This window comes from Danio rerio, chromosome 13 (genome assembly GCF_052040795.2).
Source record: "Danio rerio strain M-AB ecotype USA chromosome 13, GRCz13ab, whole genome shotgun sequence".
Lineage (NCBI taxonomy): Eukaryota > Metazoa > Chordata > Actinopteri > Cypriniformes > Danionidae > Danio > Danio rerio.
In genome coordinates this window covers 9,235,102-9,255,000 of record NC_141033.1, presented here as the reverse complement: position 1 = coordinate 9,255,000, position 19,899 = coordinate 9,235,102, and the positions used below count along the sequence as shown (strand labels likewise).

General features: G+C 36.3%; 2 protein-coding genes across 2 annotated transcripts in view; one reads left to right on the top strand and one right to left on the bottom strand.

Moving 5' to 3' along the window:
• plekhh2 (pleckstrin homology domain containing, family H (with MyTH4 domain) member 2) overlaps positions 1 to 7,259 on the top strand; it is a 49,431-nt gene extending 42,172 nt beyond the window's left edge. The window contains exons 26-30 of the mRNA XM_087278809.1: positions 3,550 to 3,695; positions 3,776 to 3,905; positions 4,010 to 4,096; positions 4,185 to 4,322; positions 6,182 to 7,259. Of these exons, the coding sequence (XP_087134935.1) occupies positions 3,550 to 3,695; positions 3,776 to 3,905; positions 4,010 to 4,096; positions 4,185 to 4,322; positions 6,182 to 6,367 (687 nt within the window). The 3' untranslated portion in view covers positions 6,368 to 7,259. The remainder of the gene's footprint in view (positions 1 to 3,549; positions 3,696 to 3,775; positions 3,906 to 4,009; positions 4,097 to 4,184; positions 4,323 to 6,181) is intronic.
• Positions 7,260 to 11,466: 4,207 nt separating this feature from the next.
• Positions 11,467 to 13,913, bottom strand: epcam (epithelial cell adhesion molecule). The gene is given in 10 exon segments (NM_001017593.3): positions 11,467 to 11,722; positions 11,798 to 11,842; positions 11,983 to 12,180; positions 12,256 to 12,354; positions 12,449 to 12,512; positions 12,610 to 12,675; positions 12,756 to 13,011; positions 13,219 to 13,317; positions 13,604 to 13,673; positions 13,781 to 13,913. Coding segments are annotated over 9 exon segments (912 nt in total). The 5' UTR covers positions 13,662 to 13,673; positions 13,781 to 13,913; the 3' UTR covers positions 11,467 to 11,695.
• Between the last annotated feature and the right edge of the window lie 5,986 nt (positions 13,914 to 19,899).

Below are 19,899 nucleotides of genomic sequence, written 5' to 3'. Positions count from 1 at the left end.
CTCCACTGTTAACTGTTAGTGGATATTATATCAAAATGTAAGCAGTTGGGAACATCGGCAGTTCATCAAGAAGGCCATTTAAAATCACAGAGGTGGAGTCAGAGCATGCTGAGGTGCACAGTGAATAGAAGCTGCCAACTTTTTGCAGAAACAACAGCTACAGACCTACAAAGTGCAGATTAGCTTGAGAACAGTGAGCAGAGTGCTTCATGACCAAGCAGCTGCATCCAAGCCTTACATCACCAAGTGCACTGTAAAGCATGAAATACAGTAATATAAAGCAGGCCACCAATGGACTGAGTGTCCAATCATGTTTTCCTGTCTGTTAATCCGATGGATGAGTTTGTGTTTGGAGGTTGTCATAAGAATGAGAATGGTATTTGCATGAATGCATTGTTACAAGTGTAAAGTTTAGTGGAAGGGGGAGGTGGATTACGCTGTGTTTTTGTTGTTCCTTTTAGTTCCAGTAAAAGGAACTCAATGCTTTAGCATACTAACACAGTTTGGATTGCCACTTCCTGTTCTAACACGACTTCCACCAGTGTACAAAGCCACGTTTCCACTATCGTGCCTAAAGTAAGCGTGCCAGGGTGAGCCAAGGACAGTTGCATTTCCATTGTCACTTCCGGGGCCTGATCAGGCCATAGAGGGGCTTCTTCTGGGCCAGCGGCCAGCCTTTTTCAGACCGCTAAATACCTTGGGCCAAATAGGGCCAGCTGGGGTTTCGGGGAGGAGTGAAAGGAGAGGTGGACTTTGCCTGAGTCTGGTAAAGATGGCGGGCAGTCATTACACTAGTTTTCTGATCGCACACGAGTACATGTAAATGTAATAATCAAGTTTTAATATATAAGTGACATTTCTTTGCTGCGTCCTCCTAGATATTTCAATAACACATAATAATCTTTACACCATATTAAAGACACAACAGCCAGTAAAGGTTGTTGAGAGTTTTTGTCAAGTTTAGAAGGTGTGTTTGTGCACGATATGTGCGCATTTAGATGCCTGTATGTGTGCGAGAGACCGGGCAAAAAAGCGCTTGCTTGACAGCTCTGTTGATGCCGCGAGCGGCTTCTTTTTTTCTGTTTTTTTTTTTTTTTTTGGAGATAATACAAAAAATTAACAGAAAGACATAAAACTTTACAAATTACGTATTCACTTTTGTAGGCTCAAAGCAATAGTGTCATATCTCGATAAAATCGCCTAAGCTATATTGAAATCTTTTAAATAAATACAATATTGGATATAATAAAATCACATTAAATAAACCATAAAACAAACAAAAGCAAGAACAATGGAGGAATATACAATACAAATAAATGAATTAGTTTCAAGCCATTTTAAACTTTCATTTTACAAAGGCCAACAGTTGGTCGGCGAGTATCCTAAACAAATATAATGAATGAAAGTACACAGGCCTGTGCGTCTGGACATATAATGTAATGCTGTACAGTACTGTGTCATTAGTTGTTTTGGTTGTCTTCATTTTAATCGTTTCGTTATGATGCGATGGTGTGCCTTATCTGCCTACCTGATTCCTGCTGAACTGGGCGGGTTGCGTAGCATTTGATTCTGGGGGCGGGGTTTACGTGATACGGTGCGAGTTACTAGCCCAACAGTGGAAATGGGACATGATTTCAGCTTCACTGCTCAATCTCCAGGGCGATTGGCCCAGCCCAGCCCGACAAAAAGTCCTGGCCTGACAGTGGAAATGCGGCTATTGAGTGAGTTTGATGTGGAGGAACCGGACTGGACTGAGTCCAAACCTCAACCCGACTCAACACCTTTGGGTTGAATAAAAAATGGAGACTGCAAGCCAGAACCTTTTGTACAACATCAGTGCCTAATCTCACAAATCTGCTTCTAGATGAATGGTCATAAATGAAATAAACCACCTTCCAAACATTGTGGAAAGCCTTCCCAGAACAGATAAAGCTATTTTGGGCTTTCTTTAATAGTAAATACTATATTGTTATAAAGTGCATCAGGAAAGTATTTATAGCGCTTCACTTTTTCCACACTTTTTCTATTCCAAAATGGATTAAATTAATTTATTTTCTCAAAATTCTACCCACAACACCCCAAAATGACAATGTAAAAAATAGTTTTTGATATTGTTGTAAATTTATTAAAAATAAAAATCCTGAAAATGTACATGTACAGAAGTATTCACAGCCTTTGCTCAATACTTTGTTGATGCACCTTTGGCAGCAATTACAGCCTCAAGTCTTTTTGAATATGATGCCACAAGCTTGGCACACCTGTTTTTTGGAATTTTTGCCCATTCCTCTTTGCAGTACCTCTCACGCTCTATCAGGTTGGATGGGAAGAGACGGTGTACAGCCATTTTCTAATTTCATATTAGCTCTCTAATTTCATTTCATAACTCTCCAGAGATGTTTAATGGGATTTAGGTCTGGGCTCTGGCTGGGCCACTCAAGGACATTCACCGAGTTGTTGTGAAGCCACTCACATTGAAATTTTGGTATTGTCCTTTGTGTCATTGTCCTGCTGGAAGATGGACTGTCGCCCCACTCTGAAGCAGGTTTTCATTCAGGATGTCTCTGTACATTTCTGCATTAATCTTTCCCTCTATCCTGACTAGTCTTCCAGTTTCTGCTGCTGAAAAAACATTCCCACAGCATGATGCTGCCACCACCATGATTCACTGTAGGGATGGTATTAGCCTGGTGATGAACGGTGCCTGATTTTCTCCAAATGTAACACCTGATATTCACTCCAAAGAATTCCATTTTAGTCCACAGAAGAACGCTGGAGCTCAAACAGAGTGACCATCAGGTTATTGATCACCTCCCTGACTAAGGCCCTTCTCCCCCAATCACTCTGCTTAGATGGCCGACCAGCTCTAGGAAGAGTCCTGGTGGTTCCAAACATCTTCCACTTACGGATAATAGAGGCCACTGTGTGCATTGGAACTTTCAGAGCAGCAGAATTAACCTTCCCCAGTCTTGTGTTTTGAGACAATCCTGTCTCAGAGGTCTACAGACAATTCCTTTGTCTTCATGCTTGGTTTGTGCTTTGACATGCACTGTCAACCCTGGGACCTTATATAGACAGGTGTATGCCTTTTCAAATCATGTCCAATCAACTGAATTGACAACAGGTGAACTTCAATTAAGCTGCTGAAACATCTCAAGAGTGATCAGTGGAAACAGAATGTACCTGAGCTCAATTTAGAGCTTCTCTGCAAAGGCTGTAAATACTTCTGTACATGTGATTCTTCAGGTTTTTTATTTTGGATAAATTTGCAACAATTTAAAAAAAAATCACATTGTCATTATGGGGTATTGTGTGTAGAATTTTGAGGAAATAAATGAATTTCATCCATTTTGGAAAAAGGCTGTTACATAAACAAATGTGGGAAAAGTGAAGCACTATGAATACTTTCCAGACGCAATTTAAAGTTCTTACACACAGTAGAATTTGTTGAACTGCTTATTTAAATAAATATCCATTACATTTCAATAATTTGTAAATAAAGGATAGGTTTTGAATTAAAGTAAACACTAAATTCTTATTTGTTCAATACAGGTGGAGTTTGGAGACTTCGAGCACCCATTGTCTAGTCCAGGTGGTTCAGGAAATACTCCGACTAAGTCTAACCAGACCCTGAAACAAGTTCTAGAGCGCTTCTACCCAAAGCATTACCAACACACCTGCACTGAGGAAGAAAATAGGTATTGATGTCTCCGGTGGAAGAAATATGAATACTCAGAGAGAATACTTGTCCATCTTACGCACTGAAATGTTCTCTCAGGCAGCTGATACAGAGGCTTTCCACACGTTGGGCATCTCTGAGAGGTCAGACTTCATCAGAGTGCATACGAATCTACTTGACAGTGGCTCGCAAGTGGTCATTTTTCGGAGCCAAACTATTCGAGGCTGAAGTGAGTCTCCTTTCAAGGCTGAATGTGATGTTTGTCTTTTGATGATAATTTAATAATGATGTGTCATTATTTCTTTATTTATTTCACTCTTTGTCTTCCCATAGACCGTAACTCCATCGGCATTGAAGAATGTGCGAGTTTGGCTGGCAGTACATGAAGATGGAATCAGTGTGCTGGAATTCAACGCAATAGTAAACACATTCACTTGAGAGCTTTGGAGGTCACATTAATCAAGTTAATAAAGTGCTGAGCAAAGTCTTTACCTTTTGTTTTTACTAGAAAGTGCTTGCATCCTACCCTTATAAAAGCATTGTGACGTTTGGAGTTTGTGGTGAAGATTTTAAACTGGTAGTAGCAGAGAGTTCTGGCTCTGGCACATCCAAATGGAAGCATCTGTTTGCCATGACCTCATCTAAGGTAGGTGCTCTTAAAAAAAACCTTTAAAAATATTTGTAAATCCAATTAATAGTTTTTGTCAGTGTAATTACATGGGGAGTTTCTTTACTACTTTGTTTTCAATGGAACAGCAGCTCTTGCACCCCAGGCATAAAACCTTACACAATCTTGTGAGTTATGTTCTTACATAGTTTGTGAAACTCTTCAAATGTGATCTCACACTCTGAGGTTTTTTTTCTGTTTCTGAGGATCCTTAAGAAAACCGAAAGTCTGATGACTTGGAAAAAAAATGAGCACACAGTCAGACTGGTCTAAAGTTGAAATGACATTCCAGTAGGCTTTATTTCTCAACTAGTTTTGTACTCAGAGGTGAATAACATTGACATTGGGATCCAGATTATACAAGGTTATCTATATCAAAGAACTGCAAATAAGCAGATGTTATAACAATTTATCGATAAACACACACCTCGTACTCTCGCTGTCCACGGCTGTGGTTTTCTGATCAAAGGAAAAACAAAAGACGGGGAGCAGCCGAATTTGCCGCCAGATTAGTGTCAAATTTAAAGGGGACTGAGGCGATAATTTAGTGTACTGTTTATGAGCTAATCGCAAAAGTTTTACAGGGGGCTGAGTAGAAATATAGGGGGGCTACAGCCTCCCTAAAACAGGCCTAGCAACGCTTATGATGTGAAACATCATACAGTATGTGGTGTCCTAATAAAAATGATTTCCTATTATGATAGTGCAATATGTAAATTAGCCTGTGCTTTTTTATGTTTATATTTATGACATTTTGATTTTAAAAAGTGGCAGTTTTATTTATTTAATACACTGAAAAATGTACTTGAGTAAACAGTAGGCTAGTCTTTGGGTTTTTGAAGAAGTGTGCTTCCAGATTTTTTTTTTTAATTTTAGTTTGCTAACAACAATACTTGATATAGTTGTCTTGAAACGGGATTTTTGTACAGTATTAAATTAAATACATATTTTTAAATAGGCTCATTTTACAAGTGCGCTAGAGTTAAACAGTGGGGTCTTACCACAGCTTAATATATTTAGCCAATCTCTGGGAGCACTATTATCTAAGCATAAACCATTGAATAGGATTAGACTATCAGCTTCTCGCTTTAAAATGAACAAATTTTAAAAAATATTTTTCCTTTTTAATTGGATAGTGAAATTTGTCATCATTTACTCAACCTTTACTTGTTCCAAACCGGTTTGTCTTTTTTCATTCTGTTGAACACAAAAGAAGACATTTTGAAGAACGCTGTACACCTGTAACCGTTGACAGTAACCATAATCCGTAGTATTTGTCTTTTCTTCTGTGGAAGTCAATAGTTACAGGTAACTTCTGTTGAATAAATATATACTGCTAATGAATCAAAGAAACTTTCGTCATTTCTTTGCCCTCTGTTAAAATTTGGGTTGGGTGGATAATAGTTCACCACCTTTTTTAGGACTACACCACTGTTCTCAACATAATTTTGGCATTTGGAAAGTACCAAAAATAAATGTTCATGCTAAAACATGTATTTTTTTATACAACAAATATTTTAGTTGTTGGTTCATTCTGATAAATCAGGGACTAAGCCAAAGGAAAATAAATGAATGTTGAATATTTAAGTTTAATAACAAAACAGCCCCGGGCCTGAGGTTGGAACTACTCACAGAAATGTATATAGAGAACATGCACACCAAAGTACACAGAAACACAGAGTCTAATGCATACTGTTTGCCATTCATAAACATAACATGATGTCATCTAACATTTCACCTGCCACCATTTAAAACACCACAACAACAAACACACGTGCTTGTTTTATAAATTATGGTCCATAGTTTTATAAAGACCCGTTCTCTGCTTTCTTTTTTAGGTGCGAGACCTGGTGTTACTGATAGCCAGCTACATTAAAAGCACACAACAACACATGGCAGCAGCGCACCACCTGTCTGCCCCAGCCTTGCTACTGGCCTTGTCTGCAGAGATGAAGAACAAAGAGCCAAGAAGCAAGTCTCCACCAGTGGCCTGCAGGCCCTGTAAAGCACCTACTCTCCTGTAATATGGGCTGCATGTGCTGGTGTTCATTCAGAATATTTAAACAGTTGATCCTGGTTGATTTTAAAGCTTTTACTAGAATCCAAAAATGTTTTTCCGCTGCAGCCCTTGACACAGTATTGAGTAAGATCTCGTGAAGATAAATTTAGATAATTTAAAGTATTTTTTTTACATTTCTCCGCCACTTTCTATTAGATTACTAGTATACAATTTTATTTATTTATATTATTATTATTAGTAGCAGTAGTAATAGTATGTATATATCACTTACTGGCCAGTGTCCACTTTATTAGGCACACCTTATTAGTACCGTGTTGGACCTCCTTTTGCCTTCAGAACTGCCTTAATACTTCATAGCATAGACTCAACAAGATACTGGACAAGGTACTGGACTGTGTCGGCTGCACATTTATAATGCGAATCTCCTGTTCCACCACATCCCTAAGGTGCTTTATTGGATTAAGTTCTGGTGACTGTGGAGGCCATTTGAGTACATTGAACTCGTTGTCATTTTCAAGAAACCAGACTGAGATGATTCGCGCTTTATGACATGGTGTGTTATCCTGCTGGAAGTAGCCATCAGAAGATGGCTACTCTGTGGTCATAAGGAGATGAACATGGTCAGCAGGTAGGCTGTGGCACAATGTTCAGTTGGTACTAATGGACCCAAAGTGTGGCAAGAAAATATCCACTACACCATTACACCACCAGCAGCCTGAACCTCTAGCGAGAAGGCAGGATGGATCCATGCTTTCATGTTGTTGACGCCAAATTCTGACCCTATACCATCCGAATGTCGCAGCAGATATTGAGACTCATTAGACCAGGCAACATTTTACCTTTATTCTATTGTCCAGTTTTGGTAAGCCTGTGTTAATTTTAGCCTCAGTTTCCTGTTCTTAGCTGACAGGAGTTGCACCCGGTGTGGTCTTCTGCTGCTGTAGCCCATCCGCCTCAAGGTTAGACATGTTGTGCTTTCAAAGATGCTCTTCTGCATACCTCGTTTGTAATGAGTAGTTATTTGAGTTACTGTTGCCTTTGTATCAGCTCGAGCCATTTGTCCATTCTCCTCAAACTGGTATCAACAAAGCATTTGCGCCCACAGAACTGCCACTCAATGGATACTTTCTTTTTCGGACCATTCTTTGAAAACTCTGAGAGATGCTTGTGCTTAAAAATCCCTGTAGATCAGCAGTTTCTGAAATACTCAGAGCAGCTCGTCTGGCACCAACAACCATGCCAATTTCAAAGTCACTTAAATCGCCTTTATTCCCTATTAAGTTCAGTTTGACCTGCAGCAGATCACCTTGAACATGTCTACATGCATAAATGCATCAAGTTACTGTCATGTGATTGGCTGATTAGACATTTGGATTTGGAGAAACGGGCAGTTGGATAATTGTTGTACCTAATAAAGTGGCCGGTGAGCCCATTGTATACCCCCCCTCCCTCACCCAGTTTCTGTTTAACAGAAATAACTTTTTTCAGCATTTTTGTAAAACATAATAGTTTTAATAACTAATTTCTAATAACAGTTCACATGACAGTTCATGTGTATTTTTGAAGATACTAGTAATTCAGCTTCAAGTGCAGTTTAAGATCTGTTAGGTTACGAAATGTTTTCAACCAAAAGTGTGAGTAAATTAAATTCACAGAATGAGTAATACTTCACTTATGTAATCTTGCTCTAAAATCTCTCTTAATCTTTGCATGTTTACGCATGTAGAAAATGAGAGAGGGTAAAGGTTAAGGAAGTGGTTTAATGCAATAGACTGGTGGTATGTGTTTAAAAAAAATTGACAATATGGAGGTTGATGAGTTAGATTGCGTGTACTGGAGTATTGAAAATATCAGCAGAAAAAATATGAACCAGGAGGTTTGAAGAGACGTATACATTTTTTAAATAAAATATTAATAAATAAGGGGGTGAAGCAGTGGCGCAGTAGGTAGTGCTGTCGCCTCACAGCAAGAAGGTCGCTGGTTCGAGCCTCGGCCAAAGAGCTTAGAATGACCAAGAGGCGACACTCTAGTGTAATTTGTGAAACAGCCACTAGAGGGCGCGGCGGCCATTTTGGAATGAAAACTCCAATAGAACAACAGCATATTATAAGTCTGTAAAATAAATTATTAAAAGTGCTGATGATTGTGATAATAAGTGTTGTATTGTCGTCTTTTAGGTTGTATCTTAGTTTTAATGCGCTTTTTAAATAAATAAATAAAAAAACAAAGCAGCTGCTTGCTATCACGACAGTAGTGAGATCTAATGGACGGCCGATCACTTTCACTCCAAAATGGCGAAATCCAGGGCTGTTCCTGGGCGCAGCTGTTGCAATGGAACGTTCTATTAAGGGTAGCCTCTTGGTCATTCTAAGCTCTTTGCCTCGGCTCAGATGGCGTTTCTGTGTGGAGTTTATACATTGTGTTCGCGTAGGTTTCCTATGGGTGCTCCGGTTTCCCCCACAGTCCAAAGACGTGGTACAGGTGAATTGGGTAGGCTAAATTGTCCGTGGTGTATGAGTGTGTGGATGTTTCCCAGAGATGGGTTGCGGCTGGAAGGGCATCCGCTGCATAAAAACTTGCTGGATAAGTTGGCGGTTCATTGCACTGTGGCGAACCCGGATTAATAAAGGGACTAAGCCGACAAGAAAATTAATGAATGAATAAGGGATAGATGGCATGGTGGTTTTCCAGTACTGGGTTGTGACTAGAAAGGCATTTGCTGCGTAAAACATATGCCACAGTAGTTGGTGGTTCATTCCGCTGTGGCAACCCCTGGTAAATGAGGGACTAAGCCAAAGGAAAATAAATAAATGAAGAATATGGACACTATGTCATATCATAGCAAATTGTAGATGCTATTAAAGCTGTATTTTCTATAAGTATTATCTACTGTGCAATTTTAAATAAACTTTCTTACTCAAAACAACACTGTATTATAATAAAAAACTATATTTTTATGAACATTATATATACAGACACACACACACATGCAAACACACACATTTATTGTTCTCTTGGCAGCCTCCTTGTTAATTTCATACAACCAAATCTTTTTACCTATTATTTTGTGAACCATTTGTTTATATAAAGTCATGCTTTACCTTTTTGTTGATATCTGTGTTTGCTGGCTGTGACTCATATTAGTTTTACAGTTGCAAGGCAAAGCTACACCACCTAGATCAACATCTAATAACTGAAATATATTTAATCTATCGTCAATTTTTAAAAATGGTCACTTTATTTTGATGGTCCATTTGTTGCATTTAAGTTACATTGCATCCACATGCCAACTACTTCTCATTAAATTATAAGTGGACTGTTAGGTTGGGGTTAGAGTTAGTGTAAGTTGACATGTATTAGCAAAGTTATAGTCAGTTAAATGACTGTTGAAGGAGCATATCAACAGATATTAAGCAGACAGTCTACTAATACTCAAATGGACCATCAAAATAAAGTGTTACCAAAAATATTACTATAATTATATTATAATAGATATTTTAGTACATTGTAGATTACTGCAAATAAAAACAAAAATGATTGCAGAAATAGAATATTTTCCTGTTCCTAATTGGCTGCAAGTCTACGCTCAGTGGGTGTTTTCACACAAGTAAGCTGACAGCCACACTAGTTATAGATCAGAGATATTTGCGTGCAGATGCAATGTATGGTTTTCCTGTGCTACTTAATGTCTGCTGATCCAGCAGCAGTTACTGTTATGTGGATGCTAGGTGCTGAACATTGTTCACCAGCTCATGTTTTAGAAACAACTTGGAGTCCCCAAAAATCAAGCTGTTGGTGGAACCGAAAGACAACCTAAAATTAAATTCATCATTCCAGCCTGTATTAAATATCTACACTAAATGTACATTTGAGTTTACACCGCAGACATTTAGTGCTGGAAAGTACTAATCACACTCATAGATGAAATGCAACCAAGGGACACTTCTGTTTTCTGTCAAACTCTGTGCCTTTTTCTTTACTTTTTTTTTAATTTTTTACTGTGAATGTTCACACCAATTGGAAATGGCACTAAAAACAAAACCGTTTAAACACTTAGCAGTTATATTGTACTGTTATTACATTGATTTTGGTGCCAACAAAGAAACCAAATGAGTCTGTTTATCTTTCCACTTATCCCAGAAGGGCAGTCATTGGGGTGATGAGGTTATCTCAGCTCACCTTTCTATACTTTAAGAACCAGGCCTGCTTTTTATTGTTGAAAATAATGTGAATACATGCTATGTAAATAAAAGAAATTAAACTGAACAAACTCCATTCCTCAAAAAAGTCCCTCCCTCCTCTGCCTTGTCATTTAATCCCTCCTTTTCTGCCATGGAAACACAGAGTATGTGTGACTCCCAACTCAGGTGTGAGCACTGATGGGGGAGGGTAACATGTGATCCACCCAAACCTGTCTAAACTAGTCTGAGAAACAAACGCTTTGGGCTTTTGTGGGATACAATACACAGCAAGGGAGGGTTAGCCAAGCATTTGTTTCTCAAAGACTTCACAAAAACATGTCTTAAGTCATATTTGACTTGGTACTTTGTTGTTTCAATAAAAGCTTGAAAAACTGCACAATCATTAGATAAAGCATTCATTCCTGTGATTTGGGCAAATTCGACATTGTAACAAGCCATTTTTACAACAAGTGCCCTTTAATCTTTTCATTCCCTACATGGTGGTCATTTATTAACATGCCTGTTAAAAATCTAACTAAATCTTCCACTTAGAACAAAATCAGCTTCCTGGTTTATTAGAGGAGGTTGCAGTCTTTGTTAGGCTGAACTTTGCATAAAGCAAAATGATATAGGATCCTTTCTAGCCGAAACTCGAATAACAGGTCAGACCTGTATTGCTCAATGCTAGCTCTCCCTCTTGGGTTTAATTTTTAGTTTAACATGCACCTGAATGGTAAGCAGTTCTAGGTTAATAATTGTTTCACAGGGGATGGGGACTGATTAAAAGAAACCAGTTTAAAAGGAAATAAAATGGTTTGAATCCTTTAAAAACAAGCTACTCAAATGTGTAATAGTTTCTAAATGCCAAAAGTAGCTTTAATAAACCGACCTTTGAAATTTTAGTCAAACTATCAGACAAGTCCACAGTTAAAACAAAACAGACTTTATTAAAAATTACATCAAACTGTACAACGTTAAAAATGTTAATCCAATTGAAGACAAGCCCTTTTAAATAAACAAAAAAAAAATAAAATAAAACAGCACTGTACTCCTCATGTAACAGACACTTCATTTCCCCCAGTATGAAAAACATGGCATGTCACAGCACAACTGCCCCAATTTCAGATGAAAGTACATGAAACCGCGTTAATTTAAGAAATTGTCTCCATCTCTCTGGCCTGCAAGAGAAAGACATGTTAAATTAGAAGGTTGCATTTAGAAAACAAGACCTAAACTCTGAAGTAAGAACAAACCTGTGCTTTACTGTAGTGGGCCTTCTGTCGCCGTGCAAGAAAGAACTATGTAGGGTGGGGAGAGAGAGAGAATCAATGTTATTGCACCAACAACAACAACAACAACTAATAATAATAATAATAATAATAATAATAATAATAATAATAATAATAATAATAATAATAATAATAATAATAATAATTACCAGAACCAGAAATCCTCCAATCACAATCAAGCTGACTACAACAATGACAGCAATGATACCACCAGTTAGCTTCTGCATGGTGAAGGTGGGTGCTTTGTCATCTACATAGTAGATCAGGACATTCTCCATTGTAACATTTTTTCCCTGAACACTAAGCACAAATGGTTTTTCATCGGAAAACAGGGGCTTAACTTTGATCTGTGGAAGACAAGCTCAAGTTATGAAACAAGAAATTTAATAAAAATGTATAGAGCTAAATAAACCCACACTTACATCTTTCTCGAGGTAATAAGTCATCAGGGACAGATCTGTAGTACGGTCGTTCTTATCTTTTTTGACATCCACCACAATGAGCCTGGCATCCTTGTCATACTGCAGGAGAAAGAGGGTATCGGGGAGAGGGTCAGTTTCTATAAAACAAAATGATAAACTGAGAATTTGCCCATGATTGGGGAAACAATCTCACCTGAACTTCAGAGACAAAGTTCTTATCCAAAAAGTAACGTTGCTGCAGAGCGTTCTCAATCCCCCTTTTAATAAATAAAATAATAATAGTTATATCTTTGCATATACTACATTACACACACACACTTTGGAAGACGAGTACATTGTATAAAATTGACCTACATCCTCAGATTAGCGACATCAATGGGCACATCCACACTTTTGTGCGTCATTTCTGCACGAACCCAACTTAGAAACAAAAACACATTTTAGACATTCAAGACAATGCAGAACATGCTTCATACCATAGACTTAAGCACATCACTCACTAGGTCTCCGCATGCTCGCACTTTATGTTCTTGTCTTTCTTGTCACTTCTTCGTACACCAGCACTGTTGACGCACCAGCATACTTCAGTGTTGTTACACTGGACTGCCTTGAATTTCCCATCACTCTCACATTCTGGGTCATAGATGCCATCATTGTCCACAAAGGCATTCTCATCTGGCTTCCCAGATTTTCTTGTGCCCAAGTTGTGACGGGCACGATACATCTCTGCTTGCATGAGGAAGCACTTGGGAACCACTATGGGGTGAAAGCACAAAGTGTAAAATTGTTAGTAAGAAATCATTCAACCCAAGCCGCCTTAAACCTACATGGGTTAATCCCAGTTAGGCATGTCTGTGCTCATGTAATCATGGAGCACCCAAAACCAGAGAAGGAGGCCAGTTAAACAATTAAAATGGATGCCAAACGACAATGTTCATAATAAAAAAATAAAAACCCACATACACTTAGAACAGTCAAGGGTTTGCTTGGAAGATTCAGTTAATGTAAGACTGCATGAGCACGGTTCCTCACAGTTTGCCCACTTCATTGTTTTACAAGCACCTGTAAGAGAGAGAGAGAGAGAAAAAGTTTAACCTTTTACTCTTCATAGAGAAGTCAACATTGCTTAAACCCTGTTAAAACTTAAGTGAATGAGCCAATTCAAGTAGAGCTAACTGTTAACCCCCACCCCCCCTATACTGAACCACACCCTAGATCTCATTGTATGGTTGTTATTCACGTCAAGTTATAACGACTAAAACCATTTTTACTAGATTTAGTTCGGCTTAAAATTTAAGATACAATTCAACTGGAGTTAATCGTATGCAGTAAGAAAACATTTACTTACATTGTGAAGTTACCACATCAACCAATGCCACAACAAACAAGGCAACTAAAACCTTCATTGTGAGCGAGAACTGAAAAATAAACGTTTACACGTTACAAATCACTTAATATGAGAAACTATTTCGTTTATTACTGAAGAGCACTTTAATCATTAACACAGAGGTTTAAAACTACTTACCAAAAGGACTCGGCAAATCCTAAACTGAAACAGATATATTCCAATGAAACACAGAAATAAAGTTATGGCTCGTCTTGTGGACTCTTCAAGCTCAGATCCCGAAGATATCCTCTCTCTGGCCCGCCAAACGTCTGATCTAGATGCGCAACAGGTGACAAATTATGTACCTGTTTGAGTAAAGTGACGTCAGGTTACGGGGTGGATTCAACTCTAGCAAAAACAGGCTCTCTTTTCCGCCCATGACCATATTTGGTCACTTGAAGCATCGAGAGTGAACGCAAAACTTCCTTTCTGCATTTTGGAAATGTAAAGTACCGACGAAGATTTTCAGCTGAAACTTGACACATGCAAACCCTGGTACACTGCAGTTTCAGTTTGTTGTTTATGACACACTACCTGTGTGTTTGTGTGTGTGTGTTTGTATATGTATGTATGTATGTATGTATGTATGTATGTATGTATGTATACAGTTGAAATCAGAATTAATAGGATTATTAGCCCTCTGTTTAATTTTTCCCCAATTTCACAGAGACGATTTTTTAATAACTAATTTCTAATAACTTTAATAACTAACAATAATTTTATTTTTGCCATGATGACAGTAAATAATATTTTACTACATATTTTTAAGACACTTCTATTCAGCTTAAAGTGACATTTAAATGCGTACCTTGGTCGATTAGGTTAACTAGGCAGGTTAGGGTAATTAGGCAAGTTATTGTATAATGTTGGTTTGTTCTGTAGTAGACTATTGGAAAAGTATATACACCTTTAAGGGGCTAATAATTTAGACCTTAAATGTTTAAAAAAAATTTTTTAACTGCTTTTATTTTAGCCGAAATAAAAAAGACTTTCTCCAGAAGAAAAAATATTATCAGACATGCTGTGAAAATTTCCTCGCTCTGCTAAACATAATTTGGGAAATATTTAAAAAAGAAAAAACTAATTCTGACTTCAACTCAACTTTCTTAGTGAACATAGGCAATGTATTGTGGTGCATTTAAACAAAACTGATTTATTAAACAGATGTATTTATTAAAATAATATTTTAGAAATTTAAAAATAAAACAGCTAAATTCAAGCAAAATATTGAAAAAAAAATTACAACCTACAAAATTTCAATCAATCTTTAGATTTTTCATCTTTTTTAAATTAGTATTTAATATTTTTCTGTAACATATTAAATTAAGTGTACTCGATTTTGGACCGTTATCGTAAGCTATTTTGTTAAATAAGCTACAGATTTGGCTTCATTACTGACTAATCTAATGTATATGCACAAATATAATATTGTATAGCTTCCTATTAAAAATATTAATTTAAAAGATTTGTGAGGGGTGTACTTATATATGCTGAGCACTAATTATACTTGATTTAAATGTCATACAATGTTTTTACTATTATATTTGTATTTTTAAAAATGTTTTAACAATTAGCAAGGTGTTGAGAATGAGGTAACAAGTCCTATCTTTGATAAACAGCAAATAAATGTAATTACTACATTTTTTAGACTTAGACTTAACATTAATTCACACAGGCAAAAAAATATGTATTTTTATTAAGTACTTTAAAGCTAATAAAAGTCTGAAAATTATCAAAAACATTAGTTACATATGGTAAACAGAGCTCATTATCTAGAATTTGGTAGCATACCCTATACTTGTGTCAGTAAAATGTTGAAATTTATGAAATCATAGGTGAAAGAATGACAATCATAAGCATATGACACACATTTGATATTGTTATGGTCAGTAATGAGACATTCAGCAAGACATCAACACACTCTCACAAAGAATGTGACGAGAACCCGGTGAACGAGTTTGGACAGAAATGGCCCAACCCCCAGCTACTACTTCCTGAGCATTTCACAATCAGGACAATCTTTTTAAAAGTAATCTGTAAAACACTGCTAGGATTCTAAACAAAAATGTAGAGTAGTTTTTTGGAAGATTGTTCTCTACTCAATTGATTATCTTTGTCGTGTACATAGCCTACAGGTCTCATAACCTTACAAGAAGCAAAGCACCATCACAACGGAACAATCTGTAAAATGGACACACCCAATCCAAACTGATACCCACAACATCGAAACTGATGTCATACTCTCTGTATAGTGTAGCAGTATCTCTTAAACACATTTCCACAACAATTTTATATCATGCATGTACATCTGGATTTGGGTGTATTGATCTTTTTCTTTTAGACCTCAAAATAAAAGTGCTTCTCAAGCTCAAGATAATACAACTTAATATATGTAGATGTAAGCTATATGTTTATAAAAAATATACATCTAAAAATCTCTACTTCTAAACTAAACACAGATGACAGATTTTGAAATATATAATAAATATAAAAATAGTGTAAAATATATCTTTTTAACACACTTTTATAAAACAAATCTGTCATTATACTTGATATATAAGTGAATAAGTGTAATCATATCTAAATGTTTTTCTTTGTTCTTTGTATCTCCACTTGATGGCGCTCGAACTGTGATATTGTGTGTGATACATTGTGGAGAGAATTTCAGATGTCCAGGATATCAGTTTCAAGGTGTGACTGGATTCATCACGTTAGCAGCTCTACTATCAGAAATAAATGTACGCGAGCTGTCACTGGGGTGGTACCTTTTCAAAAGGTACGCATTTGTACTTAAAGAGTCCATATTGATACCTCAAAAGTATATATTAGTACCAGCATTTGTTTAAGATGAACACTGTACTTTTTAGGTACTAGTTTGTACCTTGAGGTATTAATATGCACCTTTTAGGTACAAATGTGTAACTTTTGAAAAGGTACCACACTAGTGACATCTCAAGTATTCTCAAGTACATCTCCTTTATTTCTGAGAGAGCATGAATTAGACAATACTGTTAAATGTTAGAAATAATTATATTTCCATGGTACAAAAAAACAAAACAAAACATTGTAAAGCACTCAAACAAAACACAACATCTCACTTCTTAGTTTAAATAATTTAAGTGTGTGATCCTGAATTAAGCAGAAGATAAATTTAAAAAATTGAGCTACAACAATTGCCTTTAACTTTAGGTGTACAGTACTATTCTCAGAGTATGCAAATCTGAGCTATAAAAGGGCCAGACGGAATCTGCAGACATTTTTGGCTATTTTTGCGCAGAATTTTGTTAAAAGTCTGCGGATTTATGCAGAATTATTTTGGGAGTATCAAGACTAAAACCTTTATATATAAAATTTAAAGTAATGCCTTTTTAACTTAAATGTTTACAATGCAAATCCAATTAGATCCACTTTATCTGGTGAACAAAGCAAGGCTCTCATTTAATATCTCTACTTGAAGACAGAAAATATTGTTGAACTAGCTGTATTGTAAATAAATCATATAAATATTTTCATACTAGTCAATAATATTACTGAAATTAATTTAAAAACTAAATATATATGAATTTGCACACAGGTAAATAAACTGAATCAATGTTGGGCTAAAAATCTGCGGAATTCTGAGCGCACAGATTCTGTGTGGGCCTAGCTTTAAGCAATATAGTAATAGTAATAATAATAATTTTGTTGTTGCTGTTAATGATAATGATGATGATATGAGACAATTTATTATGCTGTAACATTTTCGGTTTTTCAGGTTAACCTATTAATATTTCAAAATAGGTCATGGAAACAGTCCGAGCACACAAAAATGTATGACAATTATAGGATTTTATAATTTAATTAATTAAATAATAAAAAATAGTTAATACATTTATTTAGTTCATTTATTAAATATAATAATTATTATTATTAATGATGATAATAATAATTGTGTCACAGTGGTGCGGTGGGTAGCATGATCGCCTCACAGCAAGAAGGTCGCTGTTTCGAGCCTCGGCTGGGTCAGTTAGCATTTCTATCTGGAGTTTGCATGTTCTCCCCGTGTTCGTATGGGTTTTCTCTGTGTGCTCCGGTTTCCCCCGCAAGTCCAAAGACGTGCTATAGATGAACTAGGTAAGCTAAATTCATTCTTCATTCTTTCATATCACATTTTACCTGTTTTTATGTTTTGTTTTGTTTTGATGCATTTTTATTATTTGTTTTTATTTTTATTTTACTTGTTTCTTTTATTCTTGTTTATGTAAAGCACTTTGAATTGCCATTGTGTATGAAATGTGCTATATAAATAAACTTGCCTTGCCTAAATTTTTCGTAGTGTATGAATGTGTAATGGATGCGTAAAACTTGCTGGATAAGTTGGAGGCTCATTCCGCTGTGGTGACCCCAGATTAATAAAGGGGCTACGCCGAAAAGAAAATGAATGAAGGAATGAATAATAATAATTATAGCACCATATTATCCCAATAGTTACCAATTAAAACCATCCTAACTTACTGTCCTGACATACTGTAAGGCTGCATGACAAAAAGGATAAAACATGTCTGCTGATCACTATAGCTGTCCCAGATAATACAAAAATCACGTTAATGGAGACTGAGAAGATCAGTAAATGCAAAGACTTACAGATCAGCAGGATGTGAATATTTGAAACATACCAGTGATAGTAGGGAATTATAATAGCGTTAGGAACATTAAAAAAAGGTTTTATCCAGAACCTAAAATGTTCGCAGGCTGTCCATCAGCTAGTGTCATGCAAAATATCACATTGCCACTGCACATATCCTTGCTTGGCTGAATTGCTGTGATTGCTTGTTGAGATCTGAATTTACTAGTACAACTGCAAATAAACCCGAGAAAAAAAAAAAATTAATAAAAGTAATAATACTCACCCAAAATCCTCTAAATTGTAAAGAAAACCTTGTCAGCTCTCTGTTACTCTCTCAAAACCATTTAAGACATCAGCTGCAACATTCTGTTAAACTATCGGAAACTTTGTGTTTCCAACCACAATATGTCACATTTACATGTGGTTTAGAAGCACTTTGCTCTATTTCTAATTGCTGACATTATGTCTAGCAAAAATAATGGTCAGTTGACATTTCTGTGTGGAGTTTGCATGTTCTCCCCATGTTTGCGTGGGTTTCCTCCGGGTGCTCCGGTTTACCCCACAAGTCCAAAGACATGCGGTATATATATATATATATATATATATATATATATATATATATATATATATATATATATATATATATATATATATATATATATACACAGGGCGACGCAGTGGCGCAGTAGATAGTGCTGTTGCCTCACAGGTTTGAGCCTTGGCTGGGTCAGTTGGCGTTTCTGTGTGGTGTTTGCATGTTCTCCCTGCATTCGCGTAGGTTTCGTCCGGGTGCTCCGGTTTCCCCCACAAGTCCAAAAACATGTGGTTTAGGTGAATTGGGTAGGCTAAATTGTCCGTAGTGTATGTGTGTGTATGAGTGTGTGTGGATGTTTCCCAGGGATGGGTTGCGGCTGGAAGGGCATCCGCTGCGTAAAAAACGCGCTGGATAAGTTGGCGGTTCATTCCGCTGTGACGACCCCGGATTAATAAAGGGACTAAGACGACAAGAAAATGAATGAATGAATATATATATGTTGAAGTCAGAATTATTAGTTCCACTTTGAATTTTTTTTCTTCTTTTTAAAATATTTTCCAAATGATGTTTAACAGAGCAAAGAAATTTTCACAGTTTGTCTGATAATGTTTTTTATTCTGGAGAAAGTCTTATTTGTTTAATTTTGGCTAGAATAAAAGCAGTTTTCAATTTTTTAAACACAATTTTAGGGACAAAAGCCCCTTTAAGCTATATTTTTCTTCTTGACAGAACAAACCATCGTTATACAATAACTTGCCTAATTACCCTATCCTTTCTAGTTAACCTAATTAACCAAGGTAAGCCTTTAAATGTCACTTTAAGATGTATAGAAGAATTTTTAAAAAGATCAAGTAAAATATTATTTACTGTCATCAAGGCAAAAAAAATATAAAAAAAACATCATGAGAAATGAGTTATTAAAACTATTATGATTAGAAATGTGTTGAATAAATCTTCTCTTAAACAGAAATTGGGGAAAAAACAAACAAGCGGTCTAATACTTCAGGGGGCTAATAGTTCTTACTTTAACTATATATGAAATATATATATATATATATATATATATATATATATATATATTTTTTTTTTTTTTTTTTTTTTTTGCAATCGATTTCC